General features: G+C 39.5%; 1 gene segment (V, D, J or C); it reads left to right on the forward strand.

The window, feature by feature from the left end:
- Window positions 1-9,357: 9,357 nt before the first annotated feature.
- On the forward strand, window positions 9,358-9,965 carry LOC101429420 (immunoglobulin kappa variable 3-20-like). The segment is given in 2 exon segments: window positions 9,358-9,438; window positions 9,622-9,965. Coding segments are annotated over 2 exon segments (393 nt in total).
- Window positions 9,966-27,289: the final 17,324 nt, after the last annotated feature.

A 27,289-nucleotide genomic window follows, 5' to 3' on the forward strand; every position in this document is an offset into this window, starting at 1 on the left:
CCCTAAAGTATGATGTTTATGTTTATAGTTCTGGCACTTCCTAGTCCTGGAAATTGAAGCTACTTTACCACTCTGTGGTACAAGGATATACAAATTGTTTCATTTTTCTTTTTTAGCATTGTTGTGAGGCTCAGTGAGTCTATACATGTAAAATATGTGAGCATTGCCTGGCACTAAGACCACATTTGGGCACTGTCTTCATTTTCAGGATCTACAGGTACCTTTTCCTCCTCAGTGTATTGTGTCCTGTGTCTTTATGATAATAAAAATATATCCTCACATCTCATAATCCTCTAGTTTCTGATGTAACCTATTTTTTGTCTGGTCTTCTATTGAATACCCTGCACATTCCTGCTTTTTGCCAAGATCACAATAAAGTCAGAGATTGATCTTTAATTTCAGAATCACATCTACATTTTTTCAATCCTTAACCAGGTTATCATTTCTTTGCTTTTAAGATAAATATGAAGATGATCATGTTATGCTCTATTTATCTCAATCTTCATAAAATCTTCCCCAAAACATTTAATTTTGTCCTTGATGCCACTGGGACAGCTTATATGTTGCAGAATTAGTTTCTAAATGCCCATTCATGGACTTGTGCAGACAGGCTCTAAATTTGGTGACTTCGCTCAGAACAGATTCCTGAACTCTAGTTCTGGAAATTCTGAATGGTTGGCCAAATGTGGCTCAAGATTCATACTTCCAATCATTTTGACTCCTGATTCTGATATTCAGCTAATTTGAGATGCCAAGATGATCTTAGTTGACTATGTAATTGGTGAAATTTCAGGGATTGAGTTCTTTTGTTTATTCCTCAACATTCTCTCTTCAAGAATGCCTAAAAAACTCTATCTTTATATGAATTGTTGTAGTGTACTTTGCATTTTAACATTTGTTCCAGATTTTTTATTGCTTAGAAAGTGTCATTAATAGGTATAATTAAAAAATAATTTTGATTTTAGTTTATGTTTTTGCTTCTAGCTTAAGTTCTGGTCTTAGTAAATGAAATTCCAGTGCAGAGAACAGAGTTGTATCTATCTTGTAGTTAAGTCTGAGAGAGGCCTGTATCAACCATACTTGTGTTCCTCACCATTTCCTGATCATCTTGGGAAAACTAACTCCATCTAGTCTCAGAAGATGTTACATAAAATATTTGATGCATTTCAAAACCCCCATTCTCTTGGGTACACTACCTTCGTCTGTACTATCCACCTTGATGCACGAATATGCCAAGTTGGACTTGGTGTAAATAGTGGTAAACATGGGAACTTATAGACTACTCAACTGTACAATATTTGCTGGAGGAGAGACACAGGATTCCTGTCATGGAAGTAAAAAAGGACAATGCAAATTCTCTTGCTAAAGTTGCTCTGTCGTTCAGTGTATGAGGTCCACTGTTACTATTTTATTGTTTCCCTCCAGCCTTTTGTTCTCAAAAACCTTTTAGGAAGCAATAAAAAAAAAGAAAAACGAGTGCTAAAAAGCAAAAATTAATGAATATTTTTCTTTTTTAAAATGGGTTCATTTCTTTTTTTTTGTACTTTAAAAAGTTTTAAAAATATTTATATTGCATAAATGTTATATAAAATATATTGCTCCTGATCCCTTCCACATTTTCCTTCATTTTTGTGGTACATTTTTCCTTCATTTTCATGGTACATTTTTAATCATTAATGAACACATTTGGGAACACTGCAACTTGGCATGAATTTTAGTTTACACTGTAGTTTACACTATCTCCTGCACAAATTTGTAAATTATGACAAGATATACAATGGCCTGTATTTGTCTTTACAATGTCATTCAGGATGATTCCCAGATCCTGAAAATGCCCACATAGGACACCTGTTTTTCCCTCTCCCTCCTCTCAGAAATTCCTGTGTCCAGTGCCTCCAAATCTATAAGAAAATTTCTTCCATTGCTAGAACATCTATAGTAGAATACCAGTAAGACTACTCTAGTCCATTATTCATTCTCCAATCCTGAGGATTCTTGGAAGGTTATGCCCACTCTCCCTCCAATTGACAGTGGGATTAGAGCCCATGGAGCAGATGGATGGGACTATCTTGCTTGCAGGGGCAGACACTCTTTGTTCCCTGAAATGTTCATTGTCCATCATCATCTCCTTGTCAGTTGTCCTGGGTGACTCCAATAACCTCGAAAGTAGGTGTTCATAATTGTTGAGATAAACATTTAAAACTGGCACATGGACAGTCCAAAGATTTGTCTATTGGGCATACAGTTATCAGCACTATTACTAACTCTAGGTTCAAATAGAAGGGGTAGAAGAGCCATGTTTAGGGAAACTGAGTCCATCTCTGTCACACTGGGGAGTATAATTTCCAAAGTAGGGCTCAGTGTCAGGGCACCAAACTGCTGAGCTGCTTGCCCTGCTTCTAGTATCTGGATGTCTTCAGGGTCCCATGTGCCCTGCTATTTAAGGCAATATTTACTTGGGCTGTCAATGAGATCCTGTGGCAATGTGCATAAACATAACCTCTGGAATGACCTCTCACCTCACTTTGAAGTCTCTTAACCATATAAACTCATTTTAGCCCTTCCCCCCTTTGGTTGAGGTCTTTTTCCACTTGCATTGCCAGTTGGTGCTCAGTACTAATCCCTCACCACCAGGGAGGCTCATCCCTGTGAGTCGTTTCCTCCATTGAAGGTAGGTAATGAATTTACATGTTTAGTTTGACTTAGGGAAAGGCCACATTTGGGCCACAAGGAAGATCTCAATGATCCTTTTTACAAAGAGTAGAAGATAACAAAAGTATAACTTGCACTAAAGGATTGTTGAAATTTACAGTATGGTATGAGGGTTAACCTCATTGAAACCAGAACACACATCAGTGGCAGAATACTAGCATCTGTATCTCAGGGAAACTTTTAATAGCACTATTCCTAACACCAATTTACCACATGTATCTGCTGAGGATTTATTTAAGTATCTCTGACATGTGAGATTTCATTTAGATCAAATGGGGGTTCTTCTAAATTAATTTTGCTTATCTTTAATTTCATGGTTTTTGTGCAAGTATGAAATATAAAGTGACTTTTTTTCTACATTAGAAAAAGAATGGTTTTTGCAAACAGTTCAATGATGTCTCTTTTCCATCAATGACCTCAGATGCTTCCATTAGAAAATAGTTTAGTACCAATACCGATTTCACTTTTCATTATATTTTTAGTATCTTTCTAGATGAATGAGCTCTTGGTCGCAGTCATTAAGTTTGGCCACGGCATTGGGCTGAGCCACATTGCGGCCCCGCAGTACATCATACGGCCACACCATTAAGAGCTGGTGGGCGCCCCCTGTGCTCCGGGCTCCCCAGAAGGATGAAGTGGGCACCTGGCAGCTGCAGGGCGTGCAGGAATCTATGTCCCCAATACGCCACCAGATAAGCCTCCCCTCCTGTGGGACCCGAGAGAAGAGATCCAGCATCCCACTCTTAGGATGTGCTCCTCAGGCATGTCGGTGACTCTGTCACAGTGGCCTAAAACTGGAGGAGACTTTTTCACAGGCAGGTACTTCTGGGACTGACCCTGGCTGGCACCTGGGGTTGCTGTGGCCAGTGCACTTGCACTGCCTCTAGTGGGCCTGGGTGCACCTGGACAGCGTGCACACCTACAAGAGCATACCAGCAAAGCCAAGGGCATCTTCTTCAAAGTTCTGGAGGTGAGGGTCCAAAATTCTGGTGTCATCAGCATGGGCCCTTCGAGGCTGCGAGGAGAGTCCCTCCATGCCTGGGGGCTCCAGTCCTGGGCGGTGCCTGGCGTGGGAGCACCTGCCTCTCTGCCCGTCCTCACACCGCCCTCCTCCGTGACTCCAAGTCTCCACGTCCCCTCCTCAGAAAGACACCAGCCCCTGGATTTGGTCCTCTATTCCAGGACGGCCTCATCTTAATTTAACTAACTCCATCTGCAGGACCCGATTTCACATTCTGAGGTTCTCTGTGGGCATCAATTCCGGGGGAAGGGGAGTGAAAAAGGTTCTTAAAATTAATTCTGCTGGAGGCCCAATGTCTCCTCTTATTAATCCTATTGTAAATTAAATAAAAACTTCAATATTGAAGAAAACTGATCTACGTGTGTGTGGATATGATAGGACAAATTTCTGCAAAGCAAAAATGTGGTGGTAAGAATAATTTTCTTTCCAATTTAAGAATGCAAAGATGATGAGATTTTCTTTTATTTGATTTTAGTAGAAACTTCTTATACTTTGATCCAAGAAACCTGTGTTATTCTATTCACCCAAAGAGAAATTATAGTGATCAACATTTACAAATGTTTATATACATAAATATTACAATATGTATATATTAAAAACATATATATATGTCTAAACACAGATATCTGTACACACATGCACACACAGAGTAATTGAATAGGGACCTAGACAATTTGATACTGAATAAAAACAAAATAATCCATTCCACACCTTCTCTCTTTCCTAATTATAGGTTAATTTCCAAAAATTTTTGAGCCTTTGTTTAAATGCATAAAGTAATCAAGGTGCTTTCTATGTTAATGAACATTTCGTAAAGAAATCATGCAAATTTTTCTGAAATTATATTCAAAATTAGTTGTGAATCTTAATCCCTTTATTCAAAAAAGTGGGACATTCCAGCTTGTACTGTTTAGCTAGATCCAATTAGTGAATGGAAAGTTTTCAAACAGGTTGTTATTAAAAGACAGAAGAGACAAGAATAAACAAGGTGGACTCAAGCGATGAATTTTGAAATTTCCTGATTGCAAATTGGAGTATTTGGTGTAACAACTCAAGTAGATCTTCCTTCAGTTCGTTGAGTGAAATATTTGGCACCGCAGGAGATTTGCCAGTTTCTAGAGTTATTCACTTTCTGAATGTTGACCCACGTGGATCTCTGAAAAATTCCTTCATCTCTTGCTGTATATTTTTTTTTGGATCCCATGGAAATGCCTATGGTAAGATGAGTGACTGTTCACTTATCTTATTAAAGCAGTTAAGGGTGATCGTGCACATGAGGTGGGAAAGGAGAATCAGCAGCACAACTTGACTGTTCTTGAAAGATCCAATTTAAGAAAGAATCTGATCAGAATATATAGATCTAGAAATATATTCCATTAAACTTATTCTTGGCCATGAACCCCTGAGAAAACATTTTTGCCTACCTTTGGGACACATACCTTGGTTGAAGGGTATGCTCTAAAGTACGCTTGTTTAGAACAAAGGGTCCAATGAGGTGAGGAAAATCAGGAGTCAAAAAGTCACTATCTCAAGTTGTGCAGCTCTCACTTGTCATGGGAGATGCTGAATGTCTGGAGCAAGCATTTTAATGTCACTGCAGATGGGGTCTGGCTTTAGAATAGGATTATCTTGCATGACTTCATCATTTCAGACCTCACTTGGTTAAATACAATGTTCACTCAGCTATACTGAGATCTCTCTTCTCATGTTTTGTTAAATATGTTTTTATTTCTGAATAATTTTAGATTCACATATAAGTTGTAGAAGCTGTCCAGAGAGTCCCCTCACACCATTGCCCACTTCTCCCTAATGTTAACATCTTACATAATCGTGGTGCATTTGTCAAACTAAGAGATTTACATTGATACAAATTTAGTAACTATACTCCAGACTTCATTCAGGTGTACCTAATTTTTTATTCTTATCCTGTGCCCCTTCCAAGTTCCAATCCAGGTCACCACATGCATTTGGTTTCCATGAATCTGTTGCAGGAATATTGTGTAACTTTTACTGAAAAATATCTGGGGCACTGCTAATGCATTGTTCCCATCTTAAGGGAACAGCATCATATTTTATTCTGTACATCAATATTGTATGCATTTGGCAACAAGCCTCATCATTTCAAGTTTAAAGATTAATGTTGCCTTCATATTATGAATTTGCTAACACATTCCTTTCATCCATTCATGCCCAAACTCATTGAGCACATTCACTGGGGCCCTGTATCTATATTGGGGAAAATGAATTCCATAGATAATGTAGAATTGTTTGAGAACCCTGAAGCATGTTAGATCTAGCTGCATGTGAATCATGTGTCATATATTGATCAGCCTGATTTCATGTCTGCAACAGCAGCACTTGGCTTTACTGACCCCTGGTAAGTTCATTGGGAAGGGCAAGTTGAGCCCAGAAAATATACTTGCTAAGTTGATTTTATCTATAATTAATTAAGATTTTTTTGGTCATTTGAACAACAAGAATTTACAAAATTAATAAAACATGTAGAATTGTAAACTCTAAATAAATGGAAGCACAAGAGAATTTATTGCTTAGATCAAGACAAAATGCAACATTACCATTCTGTCTCATGTAGAAGGAAGGAGTCATTCACATTAGGAATCTGAAGCACTCCAGGGTTTAAGCAAATGTGAAGACAGCAGCTTGGTTCAGGTCTACCTGGGATGTCCCCAGTGCACTGGCCTCTTACCAACAGCCCTGTCTAGAATTTCTTCAGTTGTCAGAGAACATGGCCATGGAAACAGAGGGGACAGATCCTGACCACCTTCAAAGCTAGTTCTGCTCTTACCTGTTATTTCATAGTACAGTATTTAGCTCTGACCCTGTGGATTTGGTAACACATCAGGGAATAATATGTGGGTAAAAGGGGCATAAAACACAGCACATTTCATGAGAAGAGACATGTGTCAGCATCATTCAACCATGAGCTAAATGGGATGATAACTCTTGTATCTGGATTTATGACTTCCCTTTTAAGCATGTGGTTCATTTTAATACACACACACATATCACTTTTCACTCATTTCATAACTAATAAACAATTTATTAGGTCAGAGTTTTGTAGATCAGGAGTCTGGGTCCAATGTTGATGATTCTCTTCTCAGGTTCCTACATGGTTAAATAGGGCTGCCTTCTGTTCAGAGCACAGAGTTCTCTTCCAAGCTCATGGGGTTTGTCAGAATCAGTTCCTCAGGTGGCAGTGCTGAGATCCCATGTCCTTGCTGGCTGTCAGCTCACTCCTCCTAGAGCCTGCCCACATTCCTTGACACATGGTCCCCTGGAACTCCACAACCAACTTCAGATGAATTCTTCTATTACAAATATTAATTATTTATTAATTTCTCTGGGCTCTTTTTCTCTGACCAGTAGAGCAAAATTTAATGGACTCCCCTTCTTAAAGTCAACAGCTTTAAGGATATTTGCAAAATCACTTCACAGCAGCACCTGAATAATGTTTCAACAATTGAGAGAAGGTGTGTATATACCAGGGGCAGGAGGTCCCAGGCTTTTTTAGAATTCTACTTAACAGAATGTGCTCTTTTTAAATCATTTACCAAAGATTGATTGGGCTTAAATTGGATCTTTTGCATTGGGAGAGCATTTGGAAAATTTCACTTTTTAATCATTATATGACTTCAGGTTAGGAGATGATAGAAAAGCTAGTTTCCCAGCTGCACTGAAACATTAGTGGCTTCTACTGTGTGTGCATCTTTGGAGTGTTATTACTTGTAAAATGACCCAGAAGTACCTGCTGAAATGAAAAATTAATTCTAACTCTTTTTCCATGGATTGTCATAGTACATAACCTAAGCCCCAACCTTTCATCGAATTAATATTCCCCTTGGATCATAGCCGTTCTGCTTTCACACTGTTTCTTTAGTCTTTATTAAATATCCAGTCCCATCTTTTCCCAAGTCCTGTTCATTTTCTGAAGTGCTCTTCCCTGGGCTTTGAAGGACAGCCCCCTCCTCTATTCATGCATTAGGTCAACTGTCCTCTACTTGAAGACAACATTTCCTTACTTCACATTTTAGGTGGAGCCCTCTGAGCCAGTTACCCTTCACAAGACACATCCTGTTTTATCATCCTGTCATCCATGGTGACTTTAAATTTTTGAATGTATGCAAGAATGGGAAGGCAATTATATTGCACTGATGCAGGAAACCTATCAATTAAGTAGTAAAAATTCAAGCAAAATAAGTAAACTTAAGAATGTTTATTAAATGCAACTTCATGGAAGAGGAGGAAAAAATACATGGGTGTAAAGAACAAACCTGAATTAATTATTAACATCTTCTAAACACAGATATTTGGTGGTCTAAGAACAGGGTGGATTGTTGATGAGAAGGAATGCCCTCCCTGATGATGTGGGCATCTGCAGCACCATTCCTGAATGCTGGAGGGGACCCGCTCCTAAGGTAAAGTGCTCATAAGGAGAAAAACTACAGGAAATGAACTTATTAATTAGAAATAGAACAATATATGCCTTAGGACATTCCCCATCAAGGAAAACCTCTTAGAAGCTTTGGAAAAAGTCTGCAGGAAAAATTATAGTCATGATAGTGGAAGAATTTTTTATTCATATAATTGTGAAAGTGTCCTAAATTTTCTCTTACCTCTGACTGTTCATGCATAGGGTTGATCCTGAAATGGACCAGGTTCACATGGCCCTACCTTTCCTGAGTAACAGCTTAGCTCAGAGGAGGAAATCTCAAAGAAGCAGGTTAGAAATGGCTACAGAAATGTTACTTGTTTACTGTGCAACCTCCCAATAAAATGAATCATTCTCCTTGTTTATAATTTAATGTCCTTTGCATAGAAGTGTTCATGATATTGTTATCTGCATAGTTCTAAAAGTATCAATATTGTTGGGTAGGAATAAATGAAGAAGTGCTCTATCAGGCCTTGGGAACTGAAGCCATTTTACCTATGACCACTAGGTGGAGGTGTTACACTTCAGGTCTGCTACTCCTTACATTAGTGATTTTAGAAAGTGATCAATTTAAATTACAGTCATAAGGATGAATTGTACGTATTTGGTGACTCATTTCTGGGCGTAATATTGTAGTAAGGGCAATACAGAGAACTTGTTTTGGATATACTAAGTGTGGTTCCTTTGGTATGTTGGAGAGGAGCTTCAAATATCTGTTTAAAATTTAGAACAGACTGAGATAGATACACCATACGTGCACTACATCTTAATCTATCCAATGATATGAGTATAATCCACCTAGGATTTTGGCACCATATTTATAACATTTAATTGAGATCTGATATTACACTTATAGGTGCATGTATTTTATTACAAATTCATTTTGTTTCCAAGATGGGTGCAGTTGATTTGAAAGAGTACAATTGCTGATAAAATATTTCATTTTCTGAATTGTGCTGAATATTGTTAAAAATTGTAGTGTTAAGTTGATTTCTTGCCTTTTGCAGGCATGTAGTTACATTTCCTGTGGTCATGATATTTTATCTCCTTCCATTATTGTCTTTACAACTCACTGCACATGTTCGTTTGACTTTATACTCTCTATTGATTTGCATATGCTCCTCAGGGACTTGGTTGTCTGCTCAGAGCTCTATTAATGCAGTTTCCCTGGAGATGGGACCTCAGTGCACTATACAGGTTGGAAAGATGATGTCACATTCCCAACTGCTCATCATCCTGGTGTTCTGGGCCTCAGGTGAGAAGTTTAGAAGAAAATTATATTCATAAATATGGAGAACTGTTTTAACATGCAGAGAGAGCAAACCATTTCATCCAAAGCAGATCTGAATATATATGATAAATAAGAAAACCTACGTTTAGATACATATTTTATCCATTTGTGATTGAATGTATGCTCTATGTTCTTTTCTGGCTGCAGGTGCCAGTGGGGCCATCGTGATGACCCAGTCTCCAGGCTCTGTGGCTGCATCTGCAGGAGAGACCGTCACCCTCAAGTGCAAGGCCAGTCAGAGTGTTAGCAGCTACTTAGCCTGGTACCACCAGAAACCAGGACAGGCTCCTAAACTGCTCATCTATGATGCATCCAACAGGGCATCTGGGGTCCCAGATCGATTCAGTGGCAGTGGGTCTGGGACAGATTTCACTCTCACCATCAGCAGATTCCAGCCTGAAGATCTGGGAGATTATTACTGTCAGCAGGATAAGAGCTCTCCTCCCACAGTGCTTCAACCTCGAACACAAACCTCCTCCCCAGGGCGGTAGGGCAATGAGTCCTGTAGCACCAGCTGCTTCCTCCACTAATAGACTTGAATATGTTTGCTTCCTCCATCTGTCTGAGAAATCACATCCTTTAGGGGACTGTGCCATAGAAATATTTTTTTTTTTCACTTGGCAAGTTCAAGTGAAAGGGTGAATTGACCCTCTAGGCTAGGGTCTTGTAAAATTTACACCCTGTGGATTGATTCTCTATTCATTGTATCTCCTTAATGGTTAAAAATTTATCATCTTCTTTCCTTCTCCCCCATTATCTTCCTAGTCTGGTCCTTCCCACAATTTAAATCCTTGGTTCTTCATATGCAAAACTTCCCCTGTGGAAAGTCATTTTCCTCCCTTACTCTTTCCTTCCTTGGACCCTTTGACATCCAAGCCTTTCTTTTCAGTGGCACGAAAGATGATTGATTTGCTACTCTACCTTGTTTTTTTAATTTAGGTAACAATTTCTATTTCTTATTGCCATCAAATAGTAATTTTGAGTGCCTTAATATACTATACTCATTGAAGAATGCTGAGGTTATAAGGGATGATGCTCAGCCAATGAAATATGTTGATTTCAGTTTGGCCACTGTTTTCCGGGTGGAACTGAAAGCTCCACTCCCAAAATATGGGGGAGGAAAAGACAGTTGGGCCCCAAATTCAGCTACTGATGAGTAAATTCAGTGGGCAAAAATATAACCCTAAGAACAGCTAAAGTTTGAAATTGTTCAAGTGAGAAAGAGGCCAGTAGCTGGCATCTTAACTCTGCACCTGGCAGAGAGGAAGCAGGGAGGACTGAAAATCACACTGCAGTGGGGACCAGCTTCCTTCCATCCAGGCCATATTGCAGTTCTAGGCTAGGCTCCAACCCCACCTCTACAGGGAGGAAGTGGGGCCTGTGGCAGCCTCTCTAGGAAATTACTGGCCAAGTCTCAGAGGCATTTGATCACCCAATGTTGGCAATGCAAGTTGCCCAGGAGCAATTCTATGGCTGGAATTGGAAGCTCCATTCCCAAAAACAGGGGAGGAGAAGATGTTTGGCCACCGCTTTCAAGTACTGATTAGTAAATTTGGCTCACTAAAGTATAACCCTAAGAACATCTAAAGATTGAAACTGTTGAAGTCTGAAAGAGGCCATTGCCTTCCATTTTGACCCCGACCAAGCATGAGTGGAAACCTGGCTGAACAAAAGTCATAGAGACTGTAGGAACCTGTTTATTTCACCCAGATCACCCTGCAGCCTTATCCCAGTCTTCAGTCCAACTTCTTGCACGGAGGATGCTGGCAGACACTGCACAAGCCTATCCAGGTAACCACAGGTACATTTGACTGGCAAAGACTGAATAATCAAAATTCTACCAGGGCAACTGTGGTCATCTTTGGACCTGAATTGTATAGATTGTTGCCCACACTTGCAGCTAACCCCTACCCAAGGCAATGGAGAAAGGGTGTGAAGCTTCATTAGTCTCTCTGGGCAGCTGCAGTCTAGGCCTGCACAATTTGTATTATTCCACAAAGCTGTGACTTTGTCCCTACTCCTGGCAAAGGAGAAAGTTGGGAGAAGCTTCCTTGATACCTAATGCAATGAGGGCAGCTTGAGCCTCCATATCTTGTAACACCAACTACATCCTTGAATCCTATTGCACAACCAACAAGGGAGAAAGGGCAGGAAGCCTGAACCTAAGAGAAAAACTGCACCCAGAATAAATACTCTAGTAAGCCAGATGTCATGACAAAACCAAAAGTTATAATCCACACCAAGAAACAGGAAGATATGGCCCAGTTAAAAGAACAAGAAAAGCCTCTAGATGACATAAAGGAGTTGAGATGACTAATCATAGATGTTCAAACAAATCTCCTTAATAAATTCAATGAGATGGCTGAAGAGATTAAGAATATTAAGAAGACGTTGGATGAGAAAAAGTAAAATTTGAGGAAAAATAGCAGATCTTATAGGAATGAATGGCGCAATAAGTCAAATTTAAAAATATTGGAATCATAAATAGCAGATTTGAGGAGTCAAAAGAAAGGATCGATGAGCTTAAAATATGGCCTCTGAAAGTAAACATACAAAAGAACGGATGAAGAAAAGAATGGAAAAAAATTGAACAAGGTCTCAGGGAACTAATGACATATAAAATCGTGCAAACATACGTGTCATGGGTGTCTCAGAAGGAGAAGAGAAGGGAAAAGGAGTAGAAGAAATATTTGAAGAAATAATGATAGAAAATTTCCCAATCCTACTGAAGGACCTAGATATCCATGTCTAAGAAGCCCAATGTACTCCCATTCAAAATACTCCAAATAGACCAATGTCAAGACACACATTGATCAAAATGTCAAATGCCAAAAAAAAAAGTCAGAATTCTGGGAACAAGATAAAAGCAAGGCAAAATAATAAGGATACCCAATAAGACAGAGTGCTGATTTCTCACAAAATACCATGGAGTCCAGAAAACATTGGTATGATATATTTATGATAGTACAATAGAAAACTTCCACTCAAGAATCTTATATTTGGCAAGATCATATTTCAAAAATGAGGATGAGTTTAGAATATCAGAGATAAACAGAAGCTGGAAGAATTTTTAAAGAAGAGACCAGATTTTCAGGAAACACTAAAAGGTGTGCTAGAACCTGAAAAGAGAAGACAGGAGAGAGAGGCCTGGAAGAGAGTCTAGAAATGAAGATTATCTCAATAAAAGTACCAAATGTTAAAAGAGTGGTGAAAATAAAATATGGCAGATAACACTCAAATAGGCAGGAATAAACTTAACCAATGATAGAAAGCACTAGTATTCAGAACACAGCAACTCAGTGTTAAAAGAAATAAGAAAATGGCCTAAATAACTGGAAGAACATTCCATGCTCATCCCTTGGAAGACTAAATATCATTAAGATGTCAACTCTACTCTAATTTATGTATAGATTCAATGCAATCCTGAAAAAATTCTACCAGCATTTCTTTTAATTGAAAAAGCAATTATCAAATTTATTTGGAAGGGTAAGGGGTCCTGAATAGACAGAAACATTTAAAAAGGAAAAGCAAACTGTCATCTCCAGATTTTAAACTATGTTATCTAGCTATAGTGGTTAAACATCATAGTACTGGCATAAAGACAGACACAAAGATAAATGGAATCCAATCGATGCTTCAGAAACAGACCTTCGCATGTATGGTCAAGTGATTTTTGACTAGCCTGTCAAATCTACATGTCTTGGGCAGAACAGTCCATTCAACAAATGGTGCTGAAAAACTGGATACCTATAGCCAAAAGAGGAAATGAGGACCCCTATCTCACACCTTATCCAAAAATTAATTCAAAGTGAATCAAAAACCTATAAATAAAAGCAAGAACCATAAAGCTTCTAGAAGAAAATGTAGGAAAATATCTTCAAGACCTAGTGGTAGGTGGAAGATTCTCAAAGGAGATAAGAGGAGGCCAGGTATGGACTACTGATATTTAATGCATGTAGAAGTTTTAATTAATTTTACTGTATAAGTGTGGATATGTATAGAGTGGATGATTGTACATAGAGACTAATAAATGGGGATTTGGCTGAAAATGGTTGTCTAGGGATGTAAAAGCCAATCGACAGAATGCTAGAGAATACTCTAGGAACAGAATAGCATGGCAAACTAAGAGGTGGATGGGAATTATATTTTATGGTACAAATGCAAGAGTGCCCTTTGTTAGCTAGGGCAAATGTACATCATTATTGCAGGGTGGTGGGAATGTGTGGAAACATGGGGAAAATACAGCTGGAGTGAACTATGGATTGTGGTTACAGTAATAAAAAAATATTCTTGCATCTATGCCAAAGATGTACTTTGTTGATAATGGGTCAGTATGCAAAATGTGTGCCAAATGTACACTATGGAGGTGGTAATAATCAGATCACATTGTCTTACCTGTAGCAAATATCCTGCCACAGTGTGGTGTGTTGATAGAGGGATGTTGTTTGGGAACTCTGCACATGTACATGATTGTTTTATTGGATTATAACTTCTATCATAAAAATATATTAAAAATAATAAGAGGGTGTTTTTGGGGAAAATACACCAAATGTAAGATAATGACTATAATTAGTAGTAAGATTTTGACAATATTCTTTCTTCATGTGTAACAAACGTTTCACGACAATTCAAGGTGTTGGTGGAGGGTCAATGTATGGGACTCCTGTATGATGTTATGTGTGTTTGCTTTGTACGTCCACAACTTCTACTATACACTTATTGTTTTTGTATCATCATATATATATGATACATGTATAATAATAATAATAGGATCGTTTGGGGGAAATACTTTAGTTAGTAGTAATATATTGACAATGCTCTTTAATAACTAGCTAAAAATGTCTAACAACAATGCAAGGTACTGATGGTAGGGTGAGGTATGAGAGTCTTGTATGATATTATATATGTTTGTTTTGTAAGTTCATAGTTATTACTATACATCTATCATTTATGTAAGTTTCTGTATGAGTGATATAACTCAATATATTTTAAAATGTGCATTACTGGAAAATAATTTCATAGACTGAAATAACTCTTGACTTAATGTTATCTGTTCATTCAACAGAAACTTTTAAGTTGCACCTCTTTGCTTGACTCAGTGAGACTTTGCTACAAAGCAGTATAAAAATCCAAATTTGGAATATGTGTGTTCCTGACATAGCTACATGGAAGTTTCCAAGCAGTTTATAAGATGAGACAAGTTAGGATCAATTCAATCTAAAATTTGATTAAAATGATGGGTTGAAATCTATTTGGGTAGCTATAGATTTTCTTTTTAAAGTCAATAAAAAATTTCCATTAAACAACTATTTATTGCTTATAGGATGGATGATGTATGTGTGGCAGGTTGAATAATGTAACTACAGTGAATTATACATCTTTTTATTTTATATTAGAAAAAATAAGTGAAGTATTATTGAAAATTTAATACCTGATATATAGGAGTATGAGGTATTAAATTTGCCCATATCGTCTCTCCATTTGACATATTAGACAAGAGGGTCCTCCACAGATCTTTCCAGGATATTCCCATCTCTGTTCCTCATTTCTGCTCCTTGTTTGAAGTGATCCATATGCACATGCCTAATGTGTTTTCACTTGCAAGAGTTATCATGTCTCTCTTGACCTTTTCTCCAGTTCATTCTTCCTTTACAGTTGATATCTATCTTAATTTTAACATCTTTTGCAATCTGGACAGATGGAGTATTATCCAAATCATAAGTCATAGTTCCTCTTTACTTAACAGTTTTTTTTTTCACTTTACCATTTTACCTTTCCTCCTGTAGTTTACATATGTAGAAAGATGAACCTGGGACATGGTGTGAACTCTTCACTTGGAAATCTCCTAGGCTACGTGTACAAGTTTATTGATTTTGAATTCTGCTTTGCACACAAAAAACTCATAGACAAAATTCAGCAACGTTCTGATTCTATATAAAAGGATTGTCATGTTCCCCCTTTAAGGTAACTGTTTGTCATTTCCTCTGAGCCCTCAACAGAAGCAAATATCTATATTTCCACTAATGTTCTGCTTGAGGAAATCTAGGCTTTACCAGAGGCCTCAAAATTCTTCCATTCTTTTCCCATCAACAATTTTAAAACTCACTTCCAGATATTTGGTATTTGTTATAGCACCACCCCATGCTTGGTACTAAAATCTGTCAGGATTCTACCACATAAAGAGAACATAAGACCTATATTAAGAGCCTTCTTGCAATGAACAATTTGATTGTTGTGGCTGACTTGCTTCAGTCCTCAAGGATTCTAATTACTGTCTTAACTGTTTTAATACCACTTTATTTTCTATTTTTGGTCAAATGTCCCTCCAGTGAGAATATATGTGATGGCATTGGGGGGCCAGTGTTTTTATCCAGGTAATTCTCCTGTTTGAAGTTTTAACTTAATCACATCTACGGAAATTTTACATATGATGTAACTCATATAGGATCCCAGGATTATGATTGTTTCATATGGTCTCCTTCAGGTGAGGACAAAAACACAAAAAGATATCTTCAGGCATCCTGAGTCTTCTAGGATCTTCTTGACCAAAGTTGTGTGACCGTTGCTATGACATTTGCTATCTTGGTCTCTGAGACTATCCCTCATAATGTATTGTTACTTTTTTAATCATCACAGTTCAGTCATCTTCTAAGTTGATGATAATCAGCCTAGATGAGGGAATTATTGGAGGCATGGTTGGGGCTTGAGGGATGAGATGATGGACGTGTCGGGTATGAAGAGGACATTTGGTAAAGGAGTTACTTTTCCAAAAACCTTTCTTAATTCTCCTTTTTTGCAGAATTCAATGGATTTCTTCCCTAAGATGTCTGTAAATAGTTCACTATTGCATTGACTAAAAACATAACAGGATTTAGGTTATGTAGTCAGTTGATTTCATATACAGCTGATTGCAGCTATGATCTGCAAAAGAGATTTCCCTCAGCAATGTAGGGATTCTTTTTATCCAATTCGATGGTGGCCTCAAGAAAAAAAATGCAAGCAAAAGCATAGGTAAATGAGCACTGGTCTCAAATTTCAAATCTGTCCCTAAATGACCAGACCATGCCCTTTATTTGCTGTTCTTCAGTCTCCTCAATTAATAAATGAGAAAACATGTTCCATGATGATGAAAGTGGTTGTTGATGTGGCAGGAGTGGGGTGAGGGGGTTGGGAGGCATATGGGGACCTCATATTATTTGACTATAACATTTATAAAAATAAAGAGAATAAAAAAGTTATTCAGAAAATGGCACCCATTCTTTGTGCCATTGAAAAACTCTTTAAACATATATATGAACCTAGTATGTCTCAAGGAGAACACTTTTATTATCAAAAATGAAATCTTGCTCTAGTGACAAAAAAAAAAAAGAAATGAGAAATTTCATTTCTACACTCCTTTCTCACTCTAAGAGTCTCTAATTCTTGTCCCTGAAAGTAGCAACCATGAGTTTTAGCTATTAAATGGCCAGCACTAGGTTTTAGAATGAGGGCTCTTGATCAGGCTTCCTGAGTTTGAATCCTGATTTCTGGATTTACTGATTGTGTGACATTGGACATGATATTTACTCTCTCTAAATCCTAGTTTCCTTATCTATATAATGGGGCTAATCCAACCTGCCCCATGGGACTATTGGAGGATCCACTGATATGATGCTTGTCAGTGTCTGGGATACTGTATCCCTTACTATTACCATAAAGTATTATAAAAACCTGTTGCAAGTTGGCATTTGTTGGACCATCAGGCATATCACAGGTCTCCTCTGTTCTCATTTCGTTTTTTTCTTGATTATCAACATTTTATTACTGTGACCTAGGCCATGAAATGTAGCTCATTTGCTTCCACAGTAAACCCATGGTAAAGAGGGAAGAAGCTTATTCTCTATCTAGTCTGATCTTATTAGTTAGTATTTGGTTTAAGTCATGGTTCTATGTCTCAGGAGTTTTGTATTCCTAATCACATGATTTCACCTTTCTTAGCCTTAGTTTACTCATTTGGGGAGCAGGGCATATGGCAGTACTAGCTAATGTCAGTTCCCTGCTCTCCTCTGCCTCCCTGGCTCTGGTGTCCTCTCCTTTCTTTCAACCCTGTTCAGACTTTGCACAGAGAACCTTGCTAGCATGAGGGATACAGAAGATTAGGGCCAGAGTTGGGAGATAGAACCTTCTCATAAAGAGATAAATTGCCACATGAGATGCCACATGGCAGGGTAGAAAGGACTAGTTGAAGCCTGAGAAGAGATGATGGGTCAGTAAATGGAGGGGCAGGAAGACTGAGAGGAACTGGGGAAAGAGAGAGGAGGAAGGAGAAAGGGAAGCCATTGCTTACCTGAGAATGGGGAATGGAGAAGAAGAATGAAGGGGACAGAGGAGAGGGAAGGTCGAGAGTGTAGGGAGAAAGGAAAGCAGACTTCATAGGGGACGTCTGTTGGGGTGTCCATGGGGGTCTTTGTCCATGACAATGTTGGCAAGTGGAGCCAAGGAGAGAGGAATTGACAGGTGAAAAGGGATCATCCTAGTCGGTTTCCTCTTTCTTCCCCCATTGTCTCTTCTCTTAGAATATGTTTGCTTCTTCCATCTGTCTGAGAAACCTCATCCTTTAGGGGACTGTACCATGGTGAGATCAAGTAACCAGGTGAACTGACCCTCTAGGCTAGGGTCGCTTAAACTTTACACCCTGATGAATTGATTCTCTACTCATTGTATCTCCTTAATGTTTAAATATTTTTCATCTTCTTCCTTCTCCCCCATCATCCTCCACCTCTGGTCCTTCCCAAGATTTAAATCCTTGATCCTTCATATGCAAAACTTCCCCTGTGGAAGGTCATTTCCTCCTTTATCCTTATTTCCCTGGACACTTTGCCATCCAAGCCTTTCTTTTCAGTGTCACAGAAGATGAATACATTTGCTACTCTACCTTCTTTTTTAATTTAGATAACTATTTTCATTTCTTAATGCCATCAAATAGTAATTGTGAGTGCCTTAATATACAATATACTATATTAATTGAAGAATGTTTAGGTTAAAAGAGATTATGCTCAGCCAATGAAATATGTTGATTTCAGTTTGGCCACTGTTTGCCGGCTGGAATTGAAAGCTCCACTCCCAAATTATGGAGGAGAAAAAGATGGTTGGGCAACAAATTCAGCTACTGATGAGTAAATTCAGTGGGCAAAAATATAACCCTAAGAACAGCTAAAGTTTGAAATTGTTCAAGTGAGAAAGAGGCCAGTCGCTGGCATCTTAACTCTGTGCCTGGCAGAGAGGAAGCAGGGAGGACTGAAAATCACAGTGCTGGTGGGGACTGGTTTTGTTCCATCCAGGCCATATTGCAGTTCTAGCCTAGGCCCCAGGCCCACCTCTACAGGGAGAAAGCTGGGGGACCTGCGGCAGTCTCTCGAGGAAATTACTGGCCAGTTCTCAGGGGCATTTGATCACCAGATTTTGGCAATGCAAGTCACCCAGAAGCAATTCCGTGGCTGGAATTGGAAGCTCCATTCCCAAAAACAGGGGAGAAGGAGATGTTTGGCCACCACTTTCAAGTACTGATTAGTAAATTTGGCTCACTAAAGTATAACCCTAAGAACATCTAAAGATTGAAACTGTTGACGTCTGAAAGAGGCCGTTGCCTTCCATTTTGACCCTGCCCCAGCATGAGCAGAAACTGGGCTGAACAAAAGTCATAGAGACTGTAGGAAAAGTTTATTTCACCCAGATCTCCCTGCAGCCTTATCCCAGTCTTCAGCCCAATCTCTTGCAGGGAGGAGACTGGGGGCCCTGTACAAGTCTATCCTGGTAACTGCAGGTACATTTGGCTGGCAAAGACTGAATAATTGGAATTCTACTGGGGGGGGCAACTGTGGTCATCTTTGGACCTGAACTGCATAAATTGTTGCCCACACCTGCAGTTCCACCCCTACCCAAGGCAAGGGGGAAAGGAATTGAAGCTTCATTACTCTCTCTGGGCAGCTACAGTCTAGGCCAGCACAACTTGTATTATTCCACAAAGGTGTGACTTTGTCCCTTCCCCTGGTAAAGGAGAAAGTTGGGAGAAGCTTCCTTGGTCCCTGGTGCAATGAGGGCAGCTTCAGCCTCCATATCTTGTAACACCAACTGCATCCTTGGCTCCTACTGCACAACCAGCAAGGGAGAAAGTGCAGGAAGCCTGAAACTAATGAGAAAATCTACACCCAGAATAAATAATTACTGTAGTAAGCCAGATGCCAAGACACAACCAAAAATTAAAATCCACACCAAGAAACAGGAAGCTATGGGCCAGTTAAAAGAACAAGATAAGCCTCCAGATGACATAAAGGAGTTGAAACAACTAATCATAGATGTTCAAACAAATCTCCCTAATAAATTCAATGAGATGGCTAAAGAGATTAAGGATATTAAGAAGACCTTGGATGAGCACAAAATATAATTTGAAAGCATATAAAAAAAAACAGATCTTATGGAAATGAACGGTGCAATAAGTCAAATTAAAAAATATTGGAATCATAAATAGCAGTTTTAAGGAGGCAGAAGAAAGGATTGGTGAGCTTAAAAATGGCCTGTGAAAGTGAACAGATGTCACCTGGTTTGAAAGCTATTGTCTCAGACTCTGTACATCACTTTAAGTAAATATGTTGTGAATAGGTTGTAAGAGTATTGCTGTGGAAGGGGAAAGGTTTTGTGGTGGATGTGTGGGAGTGCTGTATATTGTATACATGAATTGCTGTGGTCTAGGGCTCTTGTGAAAAGAAGTTCAATAATTAGGGGAAAAAAAAAAGGAAAGAAAAAGATAGGATGCAGAATTTTTCCAAGTCAACACATATTCTATATCTAACCTTTAAACCCATCGCTATATCCCATTTTGCTAGTAAGAGATCCTGACATTATATTGGGGCTTCAATTTTCAGGAAGTTCTGGATCACAGAGTGGTCCAACAATGGCAGCGGAGGAATACTGGTATAGGATACTATTGACAGGTGATATATGGCTGACAGGGAGCTATACAGGGCATATGTTCAGGGTGCATGGTAATGTTTGGATATAATCATAGTGGCAACAATTAAAAACTACAGTTGGGGGGGTACTGGGTCCCTGGCCGGGGATGCTGTGCCATGGTCCCTAGGGGAGCAGCGGGAGTCCCCCAGGTGCAGCGGCAAGGACCGAGAAGGAATGAGGGTCCAACAGTGAGCCCCTGATACTAATGACTATGCTTGTGAGCCTATATGCCTGAAATAAGAACAAGGCCTAGAGCAGCACTGTGCCTGGGAATTTCCTCCTGACAGCCTTCATGTTACTCAAATGTGGCCAGTCTCGAAGCCTAACTCAGCATCTAAATGCAATGCCTTCCCCCCAGCATGGGACATGACACCCAGGGATGAGCCTCCCTGGCACCAAGAGATCACTATCAACTAACAACTGATAATGCAACTGGAAAATGACCTTGAATTGAAGGTTCGATGCGGATCAGTAGAATATCCCTGTCTACATAGAATAATATGACTTTAAAATGCTGTTTGACCTAATGTAAGGGGGAAATAGAAAAGAGAAATGAGTTTATATGGCTATGAGTCTCTAAAAAAAAAGAGTCTGGAAGCTGTCAGGATTGCCCTTATGCGCAACTGAGCAGAGTCTAAGAGACAGATAAAGTAGATACAATCCCCAGGTATTGGTTCCTTTGAGGGCTAAAGGGACCCACGGGTTCTATGGTCATGGCAGATAGGGTTCACTGCCATGTCAGATGGCCCTTCTTTGGAGCTGGTGTTTCTGCGTGATGAAACAGGACCCAGAGGGGATCTCTTTTCATAAGACTATCATGCTACTTTACTGGAATTGTAGTTGGTATTGGGGTTTAAGATATATTTAGGGGATTGAATCTTTTTACTGACAATATGATAGCCAGGCCCTGAGCCTCAACAGACTCCAGCTCCTACAATCGGATTTATTGGACTCACCTCACTCAGCTAAGATGGAGTTGAAGAAGGACAACCACCACACCATGGAGCCTAGAGTGCCTACAACTGAAAGCAGGAGGATTGCATCCAGTATCCATGTGGAATCTGAGCCTCCTCTTGACATAGAGGTGCAACGGACACAACCAATCCAAGGTCCACAGAGAAAAGGTGGCATTGGAGTGGGAAAAGTGGACATGGTGGCTGATGGGTATGGGGAATGGCAGGAAGAGATGAGATGTGGAGGTGCCTTTGGGACTTGGAGTTGCCCTGGATGGTGCTTCAGGGGCAATCACCAGACATTGTAAATCCTCCCAGGGCCCACTGGATGGAATGGGGGAGAGTGTGGGCCATGATGTGGACCAATGACCATGAGGTGCAGAGATGCCCAGAGATGTACTTACCAAATGCAATGGATGTGTCATGATGATGGGAGTAAGTGTTGCTGGGGGGGGGAGGGGGAGGGGTGCGGTGGGGCTGGTGGGGTTGAATGGGACCTCATATATTTTTTAATGTAATATTTTTACAAAACCAATCAATCAATCAATCAATAAATAAATGAAGGAAAAAAAAGAAAGTGAACATACAAAAGAACAAATGAAGAAAAAAATCAAACAAGATCTCAGGAACTAATGTACAACATAATTGCAGGGTGGTGGGAATGTGAGGAAGCATGGGAAAAATACAGCTGGAGTGAACGATGGATTGTGGTTAGCAGTAATAATCTAATATTCTTGTAACTATGCCAAAGATGTACTTTGCTGATAATGGGGCAGTATGCAAAATTTGTGCCAAATCTACACAGTGGAGGTAGTGGTAATCAGATGACATTATCCCGCCACAGTGTGGTGTGATGCTAGAGGGATGTTGTTTGGGAATTCTGCACATGTACATAATTGTTTTATAGGATTACAACTTCTACCATAAAAATATATTAAAAATAATAACAGGGTGTTTTGGGGGAAAATACACCAAATGTAAGAGAATGACTATATTTAGTAGTAAGATTTTGACAATATTTTTTCTTCACGTGTAACAAATGTCTAATGGCAATGGAAGGTGTAGGTGGAGGATAGATGTATGGGACTCCTGTATGATATTATGCATGTTTGCTTTGTAAGTTCACTACTTTTACTATAAACTTAATGCTTTTGTATCTTCATATATAAATGATACAAATATAATAATAATAATAGGGTGGATTGGGAAAAATATTTCAGTTAGTAGTAATATATTGACAATGCTCTTTAATAACTAGTTAAAAATGTCTAACAACAATGCAAGGTCCTGGTGGTAGGGTGAGGTATGAGAGTCCTGTATGATGTTATATATGTTTTTTTTTTGTAAGTTCACAGTTATTGCTATACACATATTGCTTATGTAAGTTATGCATTATGTAAGTTTATGCATTATACCTCAATTAAGTAAAAAATGTGCATAACCTGAAAACAATTTCATGGACTGAAATAACTGTTGACTTAATGTTGTTTGTTCATTCAACAGGAATTTTTTTTCCAAATTCTACTCAATTTATTCATTTTTTTAAAAGATATTACATTAAAAAAAATATGATGTCCCCAATTACCCCCACCCCCCCACCCCACCACTCCACCCCCAATAACACTCTCCCCCATCATCATGTCACATCCATTGCATCTGGTGAGTACATCTCCGGGCATCCCTGCACCCCATGTCCCGTGTTCCACACCATAGCCCACACTTTCCCTCGTTACATCCAGTGGGCCATGGGAGGACATGCAACATCCAGCAATTCTCCCTGGGGCACCACCCAGGACAACTCCAAGTCCCGAGAATGCCTCCACATCTCTTCTCTTCCTCCCCTTCCCCGCACCCAGCAGCCACCATGACCACTTTTTTCACAACAATGCCACATTTTCTCAATTATTAACCACAATAGTTCATGAACAGAATATCATTAAGTCCAATCTGATCCTTACTGTATTCCTCCTTCCTGTGGACCTTGGCTTGGTTGTGTCCATTCCATATCTATGTCAAGAGGGGGTTTAGATTCCACATGGATATTGGATGCAATCCTCCTGCTTTCAGTTGTAGGCACTCTAGGCTCCATGGTGTGGTGGTTGACCTCCTTCAACTCCATGTTAGCTGAGTGGGGTAAGTCCAATAAATCAGAGTGTAGGAGCTGAAGTCTGTTGAGGTCAGGACCTGGCTATCATGTTGTCAGTCCAGAGATTCAAATCCCCTAGATATATCTTAAGCCCCAGCATGAACTACAATTCCTGTAAAGTAGCATGAAAGTCTTGTGAATAGAGATCCCATCTGAGTCCAGCTCCATCATGCAGAAACACCAGCTCCAAAGAAGGGTTAACTGGCATGGCAGTGAACCCCATCTGCCATGACCATAGAACATGTGGGTCTCTTTAGCCCTCAAGAGGACCAATACCTGGGGTTGTATCTACTTTATCTGTCTCTGAGACTCTGCTCAGGTGTGCATAAGGGCAATCCTTCTGACAACCTCCAGAATCTTTTTTAGACACTCATAGCCATATAAACTCATTTGTCCTTTCCATTTCCCCCTTAATTTAGGTGAAACAGCATTTTAAACTCCTCTTATTATATGTAGACAGGGATATTCTGCTGGTCCGCATTAAACCTTTAATTCAAGGTCATTTTCTAGTTACGTCATCAACTGGTATTTGGTAGTGATCCCTCGGTGCCAGGGAGGCTCATCCCCAGGTGTCATGTCCCATGGTGGGGGGAATGCATTGCATTTACATGCTGAGTTTGGCTTCGAGACTGGCCACATTTGAGTAACATGAAGGCTGTCAGGAGGAAACTCCTAGGCACAGTGATGCTCTAGGCCTTGTTCTTATTTCAGGCGTATAGGTTTACAAGCATAGTCATTAGTATCAGGGGCTCACTGTTGGACCCTCATTGCTTCCTGGATCTTACCGTTGCACCTGGAGGACTACCACTGCTCCCCTAGGGACCACGACAGAGTTCCCCCACCCGGCCAGTAACCCAGTACCCCCCAGCTGTTGTTTTTAATTGTTTCCACTATGATTATATCCAAACATTTCCATGCACCCTGGACATATGCCCTGTATAACTCCCTGTCAACCGTATATTGTCTGTCAATAACATCCCATACCAGTATTCCTCTGCTGCCATTGTTGAACCACTCTGTGATCCAAAACTTCCTGAAAAGTGAAGCCCAATATAATGTCAGGTTCCCTTACTAGTAAAATGGAATATAGCGATGAGTTTAAAGGTTAGATATAGAATACATACTGATTTGGAAAAATTCTACATCCTATCTTTTTCTTTTCTTCTTTCCAATTATTGAGCTTCTCTTCACAAGAGCCTTAGATCACAGTAATTCATATATACAAAATACAGTACTCCCACACATCCACCATAAAACTTTTTCCCTTCCACAGCAATATTCTTATAACTTATTCATATCATGTTTACTTAAACTGATGTACAGACTCTCAGACAATAGCTTTCAAACAAGGTGACATCTGTGCTTACATTGTGTCCATACTGTAGGATATACAGTTTTCTAAATTTTTAGTTATCCTATGTTTTACATTACAGTTTACATTATTAGTCTGTCGTCCCCTATATGTTTTTGGTGTAATATTACATGTTTTATATCCATCCTTGTGTACTCTCGCGAAACTCCTCTCTTACCCCCACATTTACCTGGGTTCCATCCATTCAAAATTCATTTTCCCCTCCCTTTGAGGCCCACAGCGACAGCCAATCTCCATTTCCTGAGGAGCCACATCCAGAGATACTTGCAACAGTGTTCAGGGCCTGACTTGCTCAATTGCCCTAATGCCCTGGGAGCCACCCTTTCTCTCAAGAGATAACAGTTCCCTCTTTTTTGCTGGCATTAGTCCTACCCAGAATGTGGGTCCACCCCCACTCTCACTACTTGGGTCTCTACCCAAAGGTACAACCCACCCTGGCAAAATGAGCATTCACACATTCCCCAGGAGTCAGTCCCATGTCAGACCATCCCCTCTGAGCATCCTAAACAGGTAACCATCCTAATTATATTTTGATACGGTTTTCTCAGCATTTTACTCTCAGCCAACACCTGACACTCTCCTATGTTCATATGTTGTACCTCCCTCCCCCCAATTTTGTGGGCAATATTACCCATCCGCCCATCCTCAGCCCCCCTCAAACCCGCAAAGCCCCACCCAGAGGCAACCCCTTGCCCCCATTTTATCTCTTCTTTGTGCTCATACTTACCACCAGCTCCTCATAGATTCCACCCCTGCAGACATCAGCTCACATCCTTCCTCCACCCCCCGATTTCCTGTAAGCCTATCTTCCAGTCTCTAGCTCTCTGAGGCAGCTTGCTTATTTCATATCATTGAGGTCATGTAGTATTTGTCTTTCAATGCCTGGGTTGCTTCAATCAACATAAGGTTCTCAAGATTCATCCATGTTATCACGTGTGTTTGTAGTGTATTTGTTCTTACAGCCGAGTAGTATTCCATTGTGTGTATATACCACATTTTATTGATCCACTCGTCTGTTGATGGGCATTTGGGTTGATTCCAACTTTTGGCGATATTGAACAATGCTGCTATGAACATTGGTGTACATATATCGGTTTGTGTCCTTGTTTTCAGTTCTGCTGGGTATATACCCAGCAGCGGAATTACTGGGTCATATGGCAAATCTATGGTTAGTTTTTTGAGAAGCCGCCAAACTGTCCTCCAGAATGGATGGATCCTTCTGCATTCCCAACAGCAGTGGATGAGTGTTCCCATTTCTTCACATGCTCTCCAGCATTTGTATTCTTCTGTTTCTGTCATAGCTGCCAATCTTATGGGAGTAAGATGGTATCTCATTGCAGTTTTGATTTGCATTTCCCTGATAGCTAGAGATTTGGAGCATTTTTTCATGTGCTTTTTAGCCATTCGTATTTCTTCTTTGGAGAAATGTCTGTTTAAATCTTTTTCCCATTTTTTAAATGGGTTGTTTATCTTTTTATTTTCAAGATATAGGAGTTCTTTATGTATGCAAGTTATAAGTCTCTTATTAGATATACAGTTGCCAAATATTTTCTCCCATTGTGTGGGTTCCCTTTTTACTTTCTTGACAAATTCCTTTGAGGTGCAGAAGGCTTTGATTTTGAGGAAGTCCCATTTATCTATTAGTTCTTTTGCTGCTCGTGCTTTTGGTGTGATATTCATGAAGCCATTTCCTATTACAAGGTCCTGTAGATGTTTCCCTACACTGCTTTCCAAGGTCTTTATGGTCTTGGCTCTTATATTTAGGTCTTTGATCCATCTTGAGTTGATCTTTGTATAAGGTGTGAGATGGTAATCCTCTTTCATTCTTCTACATATGGCTATCCAGTTCTCCAGGCACCATTTGTTGAATAGGTCATTCTCTCCCAGTTGAGAGGGTTTGGTGGCTTTATTGAATATTATATGGCTATATATATGAGGTTCAATATCAGAACTTTCAATTCGATTCCATTGGTCTGTGTGTCTCTCCTTATGCCAGTACCATGCTGTTTTCACTACTGTAGCTTTGTAGTATGTTTTGTAGTCAGGTAGTGTGATTCCTCCAATTTCGTTTTTCTTTTTCAATATGTCTTTGGCTATTCGGGGCCTCTTTTCTTTCCAAATAAATTTCATAGTTAGTTTTTCTAGTTCCCTAAAGAAGGCTGTGTTGATTTTTATTGGGATGGCATTGAATGTGTAGATCAGTTTTGGTAGGATAGGCATCTTAATAATATTTAGTCTTCCTATTCATGAACAAGGAATATTCTTCCATTTATTATGTCTTCTTTGATTTCCTTGAACAGTCTTGTATAGTTCTCAGTGTATAAGTTTTTTACATCTTTAGTTAAATTTATTCCT

The sequence above is a fragment of the Dasypus novemcinctus genome, chromosome 17 (assembly GCF_030445035.2).
Source record: "Dasypus novemcinctus isolate mDasNov1 chromosome 17, mDasNov1.1.hap2, whole genome shotgun sequence".
Taxonomy (NCBI): Eukaryota; Metazoa; Chordata; class Mammalia; order Cingulata; family Dasypodidae; genus Dasypus; species Dasypus novemcinctus.